Raw genomic sequence first — 18,700 nt, forward strand, 5'->3', positions numbered from 1 at the left:
ATTATAACAAAGGGAAGTTCCTCAAAATAAAAATAGGAGCTGAAATCAGAAGAAAAAATGCCACAGTTTCACCCTCCTGCAGGTCTCTCCTCACAGTCAAATAAAAAGATTAAGTATAAACCTGATGGATCTGATGTTGTTTCAGGTCATTATGTAAATTTGAAGCCACTTTTCTAAACAGAGTCACGTCACGCTACAGAATCTGAGTGATTGGTAATTCCAGCTGTCAGTCATGTATTAAACCCGCCTACCTGACTGAAAACACCTGTGATTTATTTATTTAGTACATTTTGTTCTTTTTTTTTGTTACATTTTTGCTTTGTGGTGATTTTGTTTTAAATGTGTTTGTTATAGAAGCTGTTTTTACCCTGAAACTGTAGTTTTTCCTGCTGTTCATACTTCACATATATCAGATTGGATCTAAATACAGAGACAAACGTACATGTGTGGACATTAGAATTTTAATCACCAGCCACAAGCGTTTGCTCCTGGAGGATCCTGCTGGGTTTCTGTAAATTTGATTTGATTTTGATTTGATTTGATTAAGCACTTTGTGACTCTGTCTGTGAAAAGTGCTCTATAAATAAAATCGACTTACTTATTTACTTTAATGAACTAAAAACATAATGTTGGAGCAGGACTTTTACACAGGACTGTATATGTGTATTTATATAATAGATCTATAAATTTTAATTTTTATGTTTTATTGCAGACACATGGTGTTTTAGCTCAGAGTAAAACTTACCTTTTAATTAAAACCCATTGTCTCATTAATTCACAGAATTTCACATTTTGTCTTAAAAATTTTGCCAAACATTAATCTTGACTTAATTTCCATTGCATCTTATCCTCATAGTGATTCAAATTTGTTAAAGTTTCACTCATTTTAATGTGCATGCATTGTTCTTATAGACTAGAGTAATTTATTAGTGTATGGAACTCAATCTATCTGCATTATTATTACTAAATATCCCCTACTATGATGGAAAAAATATCTATCTATCTATAAAAATATCTATTAACCCAGTGCTACTTTTGTGGCAGTTCCCACATGGATTTTTCTCCATATTTAACATTTAACATTTAACATTTCTTACATGATTTATTTCCATTTATTGTAATTTTATCTTCTTTATTTGGCATTTTTAAGCAAAAATCTGGTATTTTTCTACATTTAATTCATTGACCATGTAGATGTTCATAAAAGATCAGGTTAAAGTTCAGGGTTTTTATATCAAATACAGAGAAAACTGAAGAAAAGGTGACTTTTTCAGCAAAATATATCAATAACTGAACATAAACCAAGTGTGTCCATTCACTGTCATTGATCCAAATGATTCCCAAATGACTTTTTCTCTATTTAACCTTTCTCATGTGATTTAGCACCATTTATTATAATATTATCCTCTGTAAAAAAAAAAAAAAAATCAGGCATTATATTATGTTTGATTTATTCAGTAAAGCTCAGATTACAGTTGAGGGTTATTATATCAGAATTAGAGAAAACTGAGGAAAAAGGGATTTTTTTCAGCAAAATCTATCATTAACTGAACATAAACCCAGTGTGTCCATCCACTGTCATTGATCCAACTCCATGGGTTTTACTGGTGAATCAATGTTGTAGAAGATGATGAATGACATTCTGTAGATAGTTCAATAGGCTTTATTATTTACTTTAAGAGGTCAGTAGTTTTGCACATCATCTGCAAAACAATGAAACTGGATGTTGTACTTTTTAAAAATGGAACCCAAGGGCAGCATATACAAAGAAAACAGGATCCAGAATAGAACCGTGAGGCACCCCAAAGCCTTCAAATTCAACTGTGATTGTATCAGAACAGTGAAAACTGAAGAAAAAGTGACTTTTTTTTGGCAAAATATATCAAAAACTGAACATAAACCCAGTGCGTCCATCCACTGCCATTGATCCAACTTCATGGGTTTTACTGATGAATCAATGTTGTAGAAGATGATGGTGTTTCCACAGTAACTACGGAACCTCTGAACGTCCAAATGGGTCATATCTGAAGACCATGAAAACATGACAAACTGTATTTTACACCAATTAATTACATGGATTGATAGGATTAGTGGATCAACAGGTATTAAACAGTTTAGATCAGTAGATGCTTTTGGTCTTTAAGGGTTAAAATATGTCACAGCAGTACATAGTAGAAATAATCGGTGTTATAATTCAATAGAAATCTTAACTTAAATACACTAAATGTGTCATTATTTCATGTATTTCCGCTCCAAAATGAAGCAGCTACATGCTAAAAGCTAATAATCCAAGCTGAGGGATATTTTCTTGTTGTAATATTGAGCTGTTTTTCTGTCATTTTTGTATTTTATGCCATAAACACGACTCCTCACACCGTCTCATAAATGAGTTTTCTTTGTAAACACCACATATAGGGTCTTTTTCACATAACTATAGGGATACGAAATGAATAATTAAGACCCAAACCCACTTTAGTGTCTGAAGGATGCTCATTTATTTCATGCCTCCGCTCGGGTGCAAACTTTTGTTTCTTGGTTTGTTTTCAACCTCTTCAGCGAATTCATTGAATTAAGGTCAAGAGGAACATCAATATTACACTTCTTCTTTTAGCAGGGTCATAATATATTCAGCCGCAGTGCAGAGGGAATGTTTGCATCAAGTGTATTATTTATGGCCAAAAAAAAAAAAAAAAAAAATTGCTGCCTGTGGTTTATTTTAAAACTAAATTTACATACGAAACCCTGAGTCGGACTCGGCCCATGTATGCGTAAAAAGGTTTGCAGCTTAAATCAGTGCATGACGTTCAGGCTTATTCAAATCACCATGAAACAGCCGCGTGGTGTCTCCTGTCTCTTTTATGATTTAGCCTCTTTTGTGACATAATTTACACTCTCCTGTCTCTAATAAATTGCCGTGCACTTATACTTGAAATGATTAAGCTAGCAGCCACTCTTTACCGACCCTACCATTGTGCAACAGCTTTTCCACCACGTCTAATTTATTACAAGACCAACTACTCTGATGAAATTATAATATATTAATGGGAATTTCAATTAAATATGGCATAAAAGGTTCCTTTAAAGAACTAACAGTTCTAGTATCTGTTAGGCTGCTCAAACAGCTCCATAACTCAATCAAAATCATGCACGTTGCAGTGATTGCACTGATAAAGTAAAAGCACAGTGTGTGACCGGTATGGAAGAGGTATTTCTGTTTCCTGTTCTGAATACGGGCAACAAGGAATTCATTTCTAAGACCCATGAACATGAGCATGGACTTTATGTGGAAGCTGCTTTTGTTCCCATGCGGTTGGAAAGTCAGTGATTGTTGTTGAATTACAATAGCTGCAGGAGTAGCTTATTACTCATACAACTGTTGTGTGTGTGCATGTGTGTGTGTGTGTGTGTGTGTGTGTGTTTGAATGACAGCAGCATTCAGCGGGAGATATTATGATTCGGAACATCCAGCTGAGACACGCCGGGAAGTACACGTGTGCCGTCCAGACCAAAGTGGACAGCATCTCCATCGCCGTGGACTTGGTTGTCAGAGGTAAAAAACCCCAACAGGGAACGCCCATCTGCCGGCACTGTGTTCATTTCAACTCAGATGACCACCGACAACATATTTCTGCTGCCTATGTTGGGTATGCAGCGGCGGAGAAAATGAGTTTACTGCACTGCAAAAAAACAAACAAACAAACAAACAAAAAAAAACACAGCCCTGAAAGAGAGATTCACAAATAAAACCACCACAAAAAAACACATTTTAATTGGACTGATTTGTTACTAGAGCTAAATCGAACCACTAAAAAACAGGAAGTTGTGGTGATAACAAGTGACTAAAACAGATTTATTATTGGTATTTTTAATACAAGGAAAACAACCAAGTTCTTCTGATGGGATTTTTTTTTTTTTTTATATGAAAGTAAAATAGCTTTATAAATGGGTGCTTCTATGAAACTGGGTTTATTTTAGTATCTGACATGTTTTTTAGACCCTATAATAAAAGACAAATTTAGACATATTTCCCTCCAGGATGTATCTAATAATGACCTCAGACCAATGCAAAAAATATATCCTCTTGCTCTGAGCCATCCCAAAATTAATGAATTTTTAATCAAATATTGGGGCCAAAAATAGGACCAAAATTGGGACATGAAAAGCTACCTCGGTGTCAGTGCATTTGATCTGAAAACATGGCTGTAAATGGTCTTATATACCAGTATAAATAAAGACACTGCGTTAAATTTGTCGATCCTAGTGGTTTTTCTAATCCAGACATGTGAGTTTTTCATGAATCTCAGTCTCATTCCAGGTTTTGTGTGTAACCCATCGTGTCCACTGGTGTTACATGCAGAACCTGCCCATTTAAAAGCATATAAATTGCGAGTGATTTTGCAACAGTCATTTTTGTGAAACACTCTGCCTTGCATAATTAGTTCAATTCCCAAAATGTACCTTTGAGAGGATAAAAAGATATTCAAAAATATAGTAGCCCGTAATTTTCCTGTCCTTTTTATCATGTTATATGCAGATTTTTGTATGCATGTATCAAATAAAAATGTGTTTTATCTGAAAAATAGTTTATCTCAGTCAATATTTATTTTTAAAACAGACCCAAAATGCTTCCAAACTTGCTTCTTAACATTAGTCTACATCTTGTTTGGATTTTTAGATCAGCTGCAGTACCAAATATTGTGAAATATGGCCAAACTGTTAAAAATAATAACAATTTAATTGGCTTGATTTGCTGGAATTTAAGTGCAAGTTTAACCACTGAAAGACACTGTTGGAAACTACTGGAATTAGCAATTTATGCTAATAGCAAGTGTTACCAGCTAGTATAAACAAATCATCGCATTTGTGATTTAATGGAAAACCCCACTTCTCTTTTTCGACATTTAGTAAATATCAGTAAAGTTTTGTGCAGATGTCCAATGGAAAAGCCACTAGTGACAGATAATATGAAAAGAAAGGCAAGTAGAAAATTAAATTCTGAAATAAAGTCCAAGTGGAAACCATCATTTTTGTTAATGCTGTTAATATACAATCATACTATTAATCTGAAAAATCACAGAATACTGTCTTTTAAGAAAATAAAGGAATAAAATATTTAATAAAATACTAAAACAAGCGGACTTTAGTGAAAACGACATATTTTCTGATGAAAACACTCATGGCTCAGGAAAAAAAAAACTTTTTTTACTTTGTAGAAAGTCCTCTTTTGCAGCGTGCTTCACTTCTGTCGTGCTTCACTGACAGATAATATGAAAAGGAAGGCAAATAGAAAATTCTCTCTTGAAGGTTTAAAGGAAATTTAGTGTCTAATTAGAGCCAATGGTTCCCAGAGGTTTTTCCACTGAACTGACTTTGCTGCAGTCGCCGCAGGTGTTAAATCCACCACCACTCTCTGTGCCATCCTTCCATCTCTTCCTGATTTACATTCCCCCCTCCCCCTCCTCTCCTTCCTCCTTCCATCTGTCTCTATATATCTCTGTCTGTGCTTTCCTGCTTGGCTATGCCGTTTATCAGGTCCCCCGGGGCCCCCCACCAGCATCCATGTAGAAGAGATCACTGACACCATCGCCACTCTGTCCTGGAGGCCTGGTCCTGATAATCACAGTCCAATTACGGCGTACACCATCCAGGCCCGGACGCCGTTCTCCCTCGGGTGGCAGGCTGTCACCACAGGTAAGCTCCCCCAACCAGTGGAGGTGGGGGGTGGGGGTCAGTCTTCACTCTGCCTCGCCTCTGAGAATATTGCCAATGTAATTTTTATCCCACTACCAAATGGCGCCGCCACTCTACCGTGACCGTTGACCGCCATTGTATCTGACCCCTGGGAATCCTGAAACCAGGGCCGTCTTAACACATGGGCCTGATGGGCACCACAAGCATAGGGCCCCCTGCTAATCTGTGGATGTTAACCCTTCATATCATATATGATACGTACCTATCAAAGGCCAATAGTTACTTCACTAATTACTCATTTAATTCTTTTCTGCTTTTTTCAATTATCATTATAATTATTTTTTTATTTTGTACTCAAATTTTTCCATTATTTTTATATAAATTATTTTATTTTGTACTAGAATTTATCAATCATTTTATAAAGATTTTATTATTTTGCATTGGAATTTTTAAACCATTTTACAGATTTCTTTTTTTTATTTTGCACTAAAAATATTTAACAATTTTTTGCACGTTTTTTTTTTTTTTTTTTTTTTTTGTTCTCAAATTTTTCATTTTTTTGTATAGATTTCATTGTTTGGAACTGAATTTTTAAAAAATCATTTTACAGATTTTTTTTGTACTAACATTTTTCAATCATTTTTTTTACAGATTGTACTGAATTTTGTACTAAATTTTTTCTATCTTTTTTTGACAGATTTTTTTTTTCGTACTACAATTTGTACTGAAAAAAAAAATCCAATTTGAAATCTGTCTGAAATCTGTCTTCCCAAATGTTTAACTGCCACTCAGAGTGTCTGATGGTGACCAACTGTACAGGAAAACCTTCTTTTTCAGACTGAAACCTTTAAAAAAAATCATCTTTGTACACAACGAGGCAGCATGGTTTAAACTGGTTTTGACTTATGTTAATAGAAAATGACATCCTTAAGACCACTGACCTCAAGTCAATGATAATTCCTGTGAGTAGTTTTCGTAGGGGCCCCAGTACACTGCTTTGCCCGGGGGCCCATAATGCTGTTAATACGGCCCTGCCTGAAACATGGATCTCACTGTGATAATAAAGCTGAGGTTGTAATTTGATCGTGTACTTAAGTGATAGCAGGTGTAATTTTCCCCTCAACCTCTTTAATGGGGCTGTTCGCATTCACGCCCAGTTGGCCTAATGTGCATTTATCCTGCACCGTATACCTTGTCATATTGATATTTTTGTGAATTATGAACACTTTTATGTGAGGTTGTCTTACCGGTCTCATTGATTTGAGGCATCAGAATATCATATCTGAAACAGAACTGTCTCCTGACCTTGTTGGTCGACACAGGAAACCGGATTTTTAGGCAAATAACTAAGGACGTGTTCTGGTATCCTGTCTGTTTTGCCCACTTTGGATTTATTTTATAAATAGGTTCGTCTGGCTCAGTCAAATGCATAATTATGTCTAGAAAATCATTTTGGACCATGGTCAGTGATACATGACTTAATTGCTGAAGCAAAACAGAAATATCAGGCATCTCCAAAATGGATGCCTTTTATCCTGATAACGTCTGTAATAACTAAGTCTGGAACTCTTTTGGATTAATAGGGACATGATTTACTCAACTGGAAAGGAGTTCCATTAAAACAACAAATACTTATGATCAGAATAACAACAAACATTAGTAAATCAGACGTGTTCAGGTGATGAGTGTGGATGTTCCATTCACTTCTGCATGGAATGGATCATTTTTAAACCTTCTTAGTTTGCCTTCAATTTGAACATCTCATCGATTCTAAAGCAGGGGTGTCAAACATATGGCCTGGGGGCTAAAAGCGGCCCACCAAAAGTTCCAATCCGTCCCACAGGATAAATTTGCAAAGTGGAATTACACTGATGATGTTACCAATCAAGGGTGTTAAACTCATTTTAGTCCCAACTCAAAACATAATATTGTTAAAATTGCATTTATTTTTCTTAAGAAATTTCAGGTTGTTCACATTTTTCTGTGAAAGGATAATGTTTGAATGTTAAATTTTCATAATTTAATTGTAATTTTTTGCACTAAAACAACAAGAAAAATTTGGATTTTTCATTATTTGTCAGTTTTTATGTTATTATTTTACTGGTCCCGCCCACTTGAGACCAAATTTGTCAGCATGTGACCCCTGAACTAAAATTAGTTTGACACCCCTGTTCTAAAGCTAGATATATGTTATGTATAAATATAGTGTATTTAACATATATCAAGTAATAACATCTACAAGGTGGGCCAGAATGTAATTTTAGATTTTAAAGTCAAACCTTATGATTTTGCTGTATTTTCCAACATGATACTCAAATGAGTTCAGGCCAAAGGTCATGTTTGGGAAGCTAGATACGTATTAAAGGCACTATTGAAGTATTATATGAATGATTAGTAGCTTTTCCATTGACCCTCAAATTGCCTGAATATAACTTGTGCATAAACATTTGTCTAATGGAAAAAAAAATATTTTGCCAGAGATCTCGTTTTTCAGTTAAAAGTTTTTGTGATTGCAAGAGGTGGTCTTTCAGGCATAGCAAAATTGGTATATCACGCAAAACTGCAATGTAAAGACCTTTTTCCACAACTAGAGTCATATGAATAAAAAAACAGATGTTGACAGACGTTACAACAAGCGAAGAAGAAGAGTTTGAAAAGAAACATGATACGGTATGTGTGGACACTACAGGAAACTGTATCATTTCTTAATTTAGTACGAGATAGAGGGGTAATATATAATAATAATGAATATATCTGTAAATCAACAGAATATTTATGTTTGTCGCCATGCTTATGGAATGACTTCTCATGTCATTGATTGATGATAAATAAACAAATCATTGCATTAGTGATTTAATGGAAAAACAGACATTACGCACTTCTATTTTTTCGACATTTAGTAAGTATTGGTAAAGTTTTGCGCAGATGTCCAATAGAAAAGCGACTAATGATATATAAGTTGATTAAATTGCATAAGAGCTTTAATGTGATTTTTAGGAAATATTACTGGTGCAACGTGATGTCAAAGGGAGGTGAGTTCAGCTGCTGCTGTAGCAGAATCTGGAAGTTTAGGTAGATAGAGAAGATCAATGTATGGATCCTTCTAGCAATCAAAAATTCAACTATTTCTGAGGAAGTCTATGAAAGTGGGCCAGGCAGGGCAGAAAGGAGACAAAGCCTTTATAGTGAACTCAGCTCTTTTTTTTTTTTTTTTTTCGCTCCTGTTTCTGGAGTCACTTTTGAGGTATTTCTGTGAATGTGTTGCTCCTTATTCATTGTGATTTGTGCTTGGTTGAAATGTTTTTGTGATTACATTCACAAAGAGTGTACTATTATGTGGTAAAAACCTCTTTTTTTCCAGAACAATTCCTCTTAGATTCTGCATCACAAATAGTCGTAGCATCCAGTCACATTGGACTGAACAGACTGTGCATCACAACAGCAGCAGATGTGTGTTTCCAGCTGCATGACAAAGAACACAGAAATTAAGACGATCAGCTTAAGGGAAATGTGTGAAGTTGAACTAAAAAACAATTCACACAGTGAGGAGCTAATGTGACGTTCACTGACAGTTTTGATGTGAATTATTCACAGGCAGTTATTGTGCATTTTCATTTTGTGTGTCTTGTGTCGCTCAGTCAAAGAGATTCCAGCTGTTTTTATTACTTATTTTAATTTGAATATGAAAAAGTCGTGCACAATTAAATTTAAAAAAAACCTCTGTAAATGCTGGAAAAAGAAGTTTTGAATGTTTGGAGAGGTTGAAAAGTCTGGTTATAGGTGACTTATAGGTAACGGATTTAGTGAATAATTAGAAAAACAGAAATACCATATTAGATGGAAAATACCAGTGGTTGAAAGTTTTGTTGATGTGAAAAACAATTAATAATGTGAATAATAATAATAATAATAATAATAATAATAATAATAATAATAATAATAATAATAATAAAATTTCTCAAGAAAACTAAGTGCAATTTTATCATTTATACATGTGCATTACAGATCAGATCTACAAAGACACAAAACATTTAATAACAGGCAGAATATTGTTAAAATTGCACTTAATTTTCTTTAGACATTTCAGGTTGTTCATATTTATTCAGGATATTCACAGTTTATTGTTAAAGGATAGTTTGTTAATGTAAATATTTTCATAATTTAATGTTATTTTTTGCACTAAAACAAAGAGAATAATTTGTTGTTGTCATATTTATAGACATAATGTTATCCTCATTTATGATTCATTATTTTGAGATTATTATACTGTATGAACTTCAATGTAATTTTTGCAAATTCATCCCAGGTTTTGGCCCACAGGGCGCATGTTTGACACCCCTGAATTAAAGAGTTCAAGTGTGTGTTTACTACAGCAGTGATTCTCAACTGGTGGGTCGTGACCCAATAGTGCAGTGGTTCCCAACCTGTTTTGGCTCGTGACCCCATTTTAACATCACAAATTTCACCGACCCCAGACATTCAAAACTGAGACTTTTTTTTTTTTTGCTAAAATTAATGTTTTTGATCATCTAATAGTTATAGTTCTAATATGTTGCAAATAAATGTAAATTTTTAACGACATTTAGTCTATATAATGTATATTATTATGGACGGAGGCAGTAAAGCCAGGTGTAGATTACTGCACAAAGTGAGAATTTGATTTTCCTTGGTCAGGATATGTACAGTCAGTCCTGCTTGGATTTACAAGGCTGACAATTAATACTGAACAAACAAGACCTCAAACTATGAATCATGAAAGAGCTGCAGCGTCTGAAACCGACCACAATGAACATTTGACAAATAAACAGAACCACAGTGCTTCAGTTTCAGCTTCACAGTTTGTCAGGTCTGTTACGGATTGGGATTGTCTCTGTCAACTCACCATATATTTTTTAGTAAGTTTGTTTTTTTGGATTTTTTTTATCAATTACTAGAAAATTCAGGTGACCCCATTTGAATTCCAGGCGACTCCACGTGGGGTCCCAACCTCAAGGTTGAAAAACACTGCAATAGTGAGTCTCAAACCTGCTTTCAGTGGGTTGTGGGCCTTTGTCTACGTTAATAAACCAATCCTGTGTTTTATTTTTTATGGAGCTGAGCCCCGTTCATTCACACTCCCCAACAGTAGGTGGCGGTAATGTGCTGTAATGATAATTAACATCAGACATGTCACAACATAAAAGAAGACCCAAAAGTTTCTATTCATATCATGGAGAAACTGAGGTATGACGACTACTGGACAAAAACCTTAGTGTGTTTAATTCTTCAGTAAGTGACTGAATTAACTTTTAATTTTTAACTGAGTGCACTTTTTAGTTTTGGTTCAAATGGACCTAATTTAGTGTTAAAGGGAATATTTCCACCTGCTGGTCAGTTTGGTTTATCATTAAACTTGTCTTCTGGGATATTCTGTGTCAGGGGTGCTGCTACCAATTGTGTGCCCCATGAAAGCTAAACATCGTGGGCCCTTTCATAAAACTGGGTATCTTGTTGGTCTGTCAGAGTCGGAGGGGGGGGTGCTAGTGTGAAAACGAAACTGAAACTTATATTTTCAACATCCGATTCCTGATTTCTATGTCTGTCATATACAGCAGATCTTACAGGACATTTTCAAAACTTCTAGCCTGTATCCACTGGACCCCCTCCTCTGCTCTATGGGCCCCCCACAAATGCTGGGCCCCGAGAATTTGTCATTTGTCATGTTATTGGCTCCCCAGTTCTGTATTATCTCAGGTTCAAAACACAAAATACATTTGAGAAGTTTAAGTTTTATCAGTTTGGGTCTTGGGTTTGTCATTGAGGGGTGATACTGGGTCCTGAAGCCAGACCAGTTGAGAACCACTGGACACCACTGTAAAGTTTCCTAACATCTGGTAGTTCTTTGTCGTTGACTTGTTTTCTAAGTTTGTATGTGCTTTGCGTGTCCTTGTGAGGGATTACACCTGTCCTATGCACCTGTGGAGGAGTCCTACCAGTTCTGTCAGAACAGAGGACAGTCTGCTGCTGATTCTAAGCCGACAACACACCCACACAAACACAAACACACGCAACGTTTCTCCACACTAAAGGGCCACTGTGTGTTTTATGCCAGTTCCTGAGGTGGTGGGGGGCCACCGGCTGACAGCTACAGTAATAGACCTGAGCCCTTGGGTGGAGTATGAGTTTCGAGTCCTGGCAAGCAACTCCATCGGGACCGGCGAGCCCAGCAAGCCGTCCAAGCAAGCAAGGACAAAGGGGACCTGTACGTACTGCACCGACACTAAACTTTTCTTATGACTCACTCCTTCAAGACAGTCTTCAGTCAGTCTCTGAACTTTAGTTTTATACGAGGAAAAAAAGAAAACAACTTCAGAATGTATTCTATCTGACGAAATGAAAGTACTCGAAATGTAATATATGAGAAGCATCTGCCTCAGCAAAATACAAAAACTGCTCGAATGAAGCCAAATATAACAAAATTGCCATGTATTAGGCAAATATATCCTCCAGTGAGGTGCAGACGTTTGAGGAATCTTAAAACTAGAATAAAAGTCAAAGCACTGAAGGATTAGAATGGGTCTCAAAACTGGAAAAATGCTGAAATTAAAGCTGTTAGTTATTTAATAACTGGCCACAAATAAGGAAAACCATCTTATCCAGCTTATGCAAAGTATTGATTTTGCTCATTGTGGCTCAATATAACCTGGAATATCTGTTTAAAGTGGTTCTATGTAGTATTCAGATTCCAAACTCTCAACAATTACGACTAAAACCACCAGTGAATCAACCCTATGTATCCACAGACTGGATCAGTCACTGAATAAAAGATAAAGCTGATTGTTTCCTCACATCTGTTTTATGGAATCATCGTTTTCTTCAAAAACTGAAACTCATAGACATTTATTTTAACAGTCACTCAAAATAACAGTGTCTTAAAATCTTCACATGCTGCATTTGCTGATAGTTTACATTGTAGCTCTGTTAGCTTAGCTCTGTTAGCTTAGCTCCGCTTTTAGACTGAAAACCAGTGTCGAAGGTCAGATCTTTTCGGAACAGAACGTCCTAGACCAGACCCAGTCGTCTGATATCTCACAGTATTTCTGGATCTTACTGGATCACTACTCCCTCTAGTGTTCACATAAATAACATCAGCGTTAATAAATTCAATTCATATCCAATACATATTTGTATCTTTGTCAGAGCTTAATTGCTCTTCATTCTAAATTCTCTAAGGTCTTTTTAGTAGAAATACTACATATAACCTCTTTAAGACATATTTCTGAAAGATCCTCGACAAAAATACTAAATATCTAATTTTACAGGAACCAGGTATTCTTGCTTTGCTGAAATTCCTGTTTTAATGTCTAAGGTTAGATCTTTTTGGAAGAGAGCGGCCTAGACCTTACAAAGTCGTTTGATATCTCACAGTATTTCTGGATCTTACTGGATCACTGCTCCCTCTAGTGGTCACATAGATAACATCAGTGTAAATAAATTCAGTTTCTATCCAATACATATTTTTATCTTTGGCAGAACTTCACTGCTCGTCACTCTAAATCAGTGGTTCTTAACCTTGTTGGAGGTAGTGAACCCCACCAGATTCATATGCGCATTCATCGAACCCTTCTTTATTAAAAAATAAAATATGATTTTTTTCAAATTCAAGACACAGGTATATGTTTTACTGGTGCACAAAATGAACCATGCATTAACATCACTGTGCTCAAAGAACAAAACCAATACAGTGCATGAACTCACAACAAATTACATACCTTTTCACAAAGACATGACCTTTTTTAATACTACCACACTGAAATGGTTTTAATTTTTAACCTTATGTATTCCAATAATGAACTTATTGTATTTATGCTATTTATCATTTTTAACATTTTAACACACACCCATCACCTAATTTCCATCAGGCTACAATAATAATGAATATTTACTGCAAATCAGTGTGACTGACGGCTTTAGCGCAATACGATTTCTCCATTCGCGATGGTGCGTCTTTCGTCACATGACTGTAACTGACCAGTGCGGTGACCGAAAAATGTAAACAAACGCTACACATGGCTGCCTCCGTGGTTAACAGGAAGTAGCAAAAGTCAAAACAACGATGTGGAAAATACTCAAATAATTCATCGTCAGACGAGTGGAAGAGATTATAAACACTTCTGGATGTGTTGTAGTGCTATAAGCAACAACAATACACCGCGTATATTGGATGTCAATCAGAGAAAGAGTCTCCGAAGCCGTTTGTTTACATACACGGACCTAGCCCGACACACACACCCGACTAATGAGTCGAGTGTGTGTCTTGACCTCCGCCGAACCCCTGAGACTGACTCACCGAACCCCTAGGGTTCGTTCGAACCCAGGTTAAGAACCACTGCTCTAAATACTCTAAGGTCTTTTTAGTAGAGATACTACATATAACCTCTTTAAGACATATTTCTGAAAAGATCCTCGACAAAAATACTAAATATCTAATTTTCCAGGAGCCAGGTGTTCTTGCTTTGCTCCAGTTCCTGTTTTGATGTCCAAGGTTTTAGATCTTTTTGGAACAGAACGTCCTAGACCAGACCCAGTCGTCTGATATCTCACAGGATTTCTGGATCTTATTGGATCACTACTTCCTTTAGTGGTCAAATCAGTGGTATTCATCAGTGTGAATAAATTCAGTTTATATCTATACAGTCCAATACATATTTGCATCTTTGGTAGAACTTCACTGCTTTTAGTTCTAAAGACTCTAAGGTCATTTTAGGAGAAATGCTACATATAACCTATTTAAGACAAATTTCTGAAAAGATGCTTGACAAAAATATGGTTCACTGTAATTCCTTTTTCTATGCCCAAGGTTAGATCCTTTTGGAACAGAACATCGTAGACCTGTCAAAGTTGTTTGATATCTCACAGTATTTCTGGATCTTACTGGATCACTACTCCCTCTAGTGGTCACATGGATAACATTAGTGTAAATAAATTCAGTTTCTATCCAATCCACATTTGTTTCTTTGGTAGAACTTCACTGCTCTTCATTCTAAATACGCTTAGGTCATTTTAGTAGAGATACAACATATAACCTCTTTAAGACATATTTTTGAAAAGATCCTCGACAAAAATACTAAATATCTAGTGTCCCAGTAACCAGGCATTCTTGCTTCGCTGTAATTCCTATTTCTATGTCCAAGGTTAGATCTTTTGGAACAGAACATCCTAGACCGAACCCAGTCGTCTAATATTTCACAGTATTTCTGGATCTAACTGGATCACTACTCTCTTTAGTGGTCAATAAATAACATCAGGGAAATAAATCAGTTCATATCCAATACATATTTGTATCTTTGGTAGAACCTCACTGCTTTTAATTCCAAATATTTTAAGGTCATTTTAGTAGAAATACTACATATAACCTCTTTAAGACATATTTCTGAAAGATGCTTGACAAAAATACTAAATATCTAATTTATCAGGAACCAGGCGTTCTTGCTTTGCTGAAATTCCTGTTTTAATGTCCAAGGTTAGATCTTTTTGGAACAGAACATCCTAGACCAGACCCAGTCATCTAATATTTCACAGTATTTCTGGATCTTACTGGACCACTACTCCCTTTAGTGGTCAAATAAATAACATCAGTGTAAATAAATCAGTTCATATCCAATCCATTTTGTTTCTTTGGTAGAACTTCACTGCTCTTAATTCTATAGACTCTTAGGTCATTTTAGTAGAAATACTATATATAACCTCTCTAAGATATATTTCTGAAAAGATCCTTGACAAAAATACTAAATATCTCATTTCCCAGTAACCAGGCGTTCTTGCTTCGCTGTAATTTCTTTTTTGATGTCCAAGGTTAGATCTTTTTGGAACAGAACGTCCTAGACCCAACCCAGTCGTCTGATTTCTCACAGTATTTCTGAATCTTTGAGTTGAAATATGTCTGTTTGCCAGAAGCGTCATAGAAAACGCTTGCATGTGCCTTTCCAGTGTTGTGTGAAGTCAACACGGCTAAAGCTGATCTATCTCCTTCCTTCAGCTCCGAAGGTCACCCCGGCGAACGTGAGCGGAGGAGGTGGCAGTCGCTCAGAATTAGTCATCACATGGGAGGTAAGCGAGCTTGTTCAGGACCCCCTCACGCATGGAAGACGACGGAGCCAGATGTCATTATTCTCTGTGGTTCCCGGCCTGTGTTTCATTAATAACAGCTGAACGGTTTAATGTATGGCATTTCATTTTTAAGAACAGAGAAGCAATAACTGCTGCTGTCACCCTGGGGGAAAGAAAAATGCTTTTGAGGTTTCAATAAGATAATTAAACTGAATGGGTCCTTCCAAAGTCCCAACTTTTTTTTCAAATTGTTCTTCTTTACTTTCTTTCTTCTCTGTCTTTCTGTCTTTATACAAAGTCCTTCACCCATATTAAACCGGTGCCAAATGCTTCTATTTAGTCAGGCTGCTGAAAATCACCAGCCCCTGCTGTGAAACGTTTCACAGAGCCAGTGTTGATGTTTCAATATGGATAAGTTCAATTAAAGTCTTACTTGTGCCTAACAAAGCCATTGTTTTGCCTCGGCTCCGAAAATTCCTGAGGCATTTTTCTTCAGACACAAAAGCAAGGGTGAAGGTTTATTTTTATTCTAATTTGTGATTTAACAAAAAAAAAAAAAAAAAAGAGGAAATGGATGCTGTATATGTCTACTGCTGTAATGCAGAGACAGACTCAGGAACCATGGCCAAAACGAGCAAAAATAAGAACTATAGTGTTTTTATATGGATAAATGTCTGTTAGCGGACACGAGTGTATACGGATGGGTACTCCAGTAGAATAATTTCCACGTCTATAAATGTAGGAGGCATGGTGTTGGTGTGGACGGCAGCTGGGTGTTTGGCATCCTGCTGAGTTCACTGTAGTGTGAAGAGGATGTGTCCAGTCACAACTGATCTGTGTAGGATGGAACATTTGATCAGTGTTAGTGTCAGATGGCAAGTGCTCCTTAAATCAGGAATTACACAAACAATCCATTACAACTAGTGCTGACAAAGTGAACACGTCAATTTATAGGATTACTCTGAGGTATCTAATGTACATACACGATATGGACAAAAGTATGTGGACACGTTCAGCTCAGGTGTTTCTTGTCATTGTATTGGTTCGTTTGGTTTCAAAATGCCTCAGAGATGGTTTTGACTTAATTTCTCTTAATATTGATTTTGTTTTTTGTTTTTGAGGAAGAAAAATCTCCCATTAAACTGTTAGCTAATGTTGATGTTTTTAGCAAATATTGATGTTTTTGTCTCAAATCATCATGAACAGGACATCTTACAGCTGTAGACATGATGTGTCCCAATATTTTTGTCCATATAGTTTATAAATATCAATATGGGATAATAAGTTTGATGGGAGAAAGTAGATGGTTAGTTGTGGTAGAAAATTATTATTTACAGTCAGAGTAGGAAAATTATGTTAGGAATTTAGAGGTAGAACATTTAAAATCATAGTCATGGATAAAAAGAACAAAACAAAATCAGTGTTAAGAGAAATTAAGTAACTGTTATCTTTGCAGAGATGGTTTTTACCAAATTTCGCTCAACACCGATGTTGCTTTGTTTTGTTTTGTTTTTTTTATCCATGACTATGATTTTAAATGTTCTGCCTCTAAATTTCTAAAATATTTTTCGTGCTCTGACTGTAAATAATAATTTTCTGCCACAACTAACCATCTACTTTCTTCACATCTCACTAAAGAAGAAAAATCTCCCATTAAACTTTAAGGAAATATTGATGTTTATAAACTACATAGACATAAATATTGGGACACATCATGTCTACAGCTGTAAGGTGTCCTGTTCATGATGATTTGACAAATAAACATCAATATTTTCCTTTTAAGTATGAAAAAGGTTTTATAAATTTAGAGGTCGAACATTTAAAATCACACTTAATTTCTTATTTCTTTGAAAAACTTAAATTTAATTTCTCTAAATATTGATTTTGTTTTTGTTTTTTAAGTGTCCTACCTCTAAATTTCTAAAATATTTTTTTTGCTATTCATGTTTTTATCTCAAATCATCATGAACAGGACATCTTACAGCTGTAGACATTATGTGTTGCAATATTTATGTCCAAACATCAATATTTCTTTCAAGTTTAATGGGATTTTTTTTTTTTCCTCAGTGAGATGTGAAGAAAGTAGATGGTTAGTTGTGGTAGAAAATTATTATTTACAGTCAGAGCATGAAAAATAGTTTAGAAATTCGGAGGTAGAACATTTAAAATCATCGTCATGGATAAAAAAAAAACAACAAAGCAAAATCAATGTTGAGAGAAATTCAGTAAAAACCAACTCTGCAAAGATAATTTAAACCAAACTAACCAATGCAATGATATTTATCCCAACAAAAAACTATATTATGGCATTTGTCATTATTGTTTTGTATCCCAGACCCCTGTTAGAAAAGAAACACCTGAATTCAATGTGTCCACATACTTTTGTCCATGTAGTGTAAATTCAGTACTGGTTGTGTGTATGTGATATTTGTGTTTGTCTTTTATTGACAGGAGCTAATTAAATGCTACTGTAGTTTTACTCACTCTTGAAGCTGCACTTATTAACTTCAATATAACCGCCCTGCAGCACAAAACACACTCCAACACAAACACAATCATTTTCAGGATCCATGTAATCCTCCGTGGGGTCACACAGGGGGCGGAGCTTATCCAAGCCCACAATGAGCAGAGGTGGTGAACACCCCAGATGGGTCATCAGATCATCACAGCACCGAGACATAGAAACAAACAGACATTCAACCTACACCTAAAGCCTATTAAGGAGCATGTGGGGTCGGGGTTTGCAGCTCCTGTTTATTGATTATTGAGTACGTATTGATCAATTAGAGCTGGATCCGCGAGTGTTTGTGGACAGTGGAGTTGAAAATAAAAGTAGTCGGGGTGTAGACTGAAAGCACTGATAGTGACACAAAAATCCAGTCACAGAGTTTGAAATAAATTCTAACATCCATAAAAGATT

General features: G+C 35.7%; 1 protein-coding gene across 1 annotated transcript in view; it reads left to right on the forward strand.

The window, feature by feature from the left end:
- Positions 1-18,700, forward strand: part of LOC115419086 (contactin-4-like) — a 179,626-nt gene that overhangs the window by 149,924 nt on the left and 11,002 nt on the right. Inside the window, exons 6-9 of the mRNA XM_030133704.1 lie at positions 3,433-3,550; positions 5,533-5,691; positions 11,783-11,932; positions 15,710-15,780. Of these exons, the coding sequence (XP_029989564.1) occupies positions 3,433-3,550; positions 5,533-5,691; positions 11,783-11,932; positions 15,710-15,780 (498 nt within the window). The remainder of the gene's footprint in view (positions 1-3,432; positions 3,551-5,532; positions 5,692-11,782; positions 11,933-15,709; positions 15,781-18,700) is intronic.

Source organism: Sphaeramia orbicularis, chromosome 5 (genome assembly GCF_902148855.1).
Source record: "Sphaeramia orbicularis chromosome 5, fSphaOr1.1, whole genome shotgun sequence".
NCBI lineage: Eukaryota > Metazoa > Chordata > Actinopteri > Kurtiformes > Apogonidae > Sphaeramia > Sphaeramia orbicularis.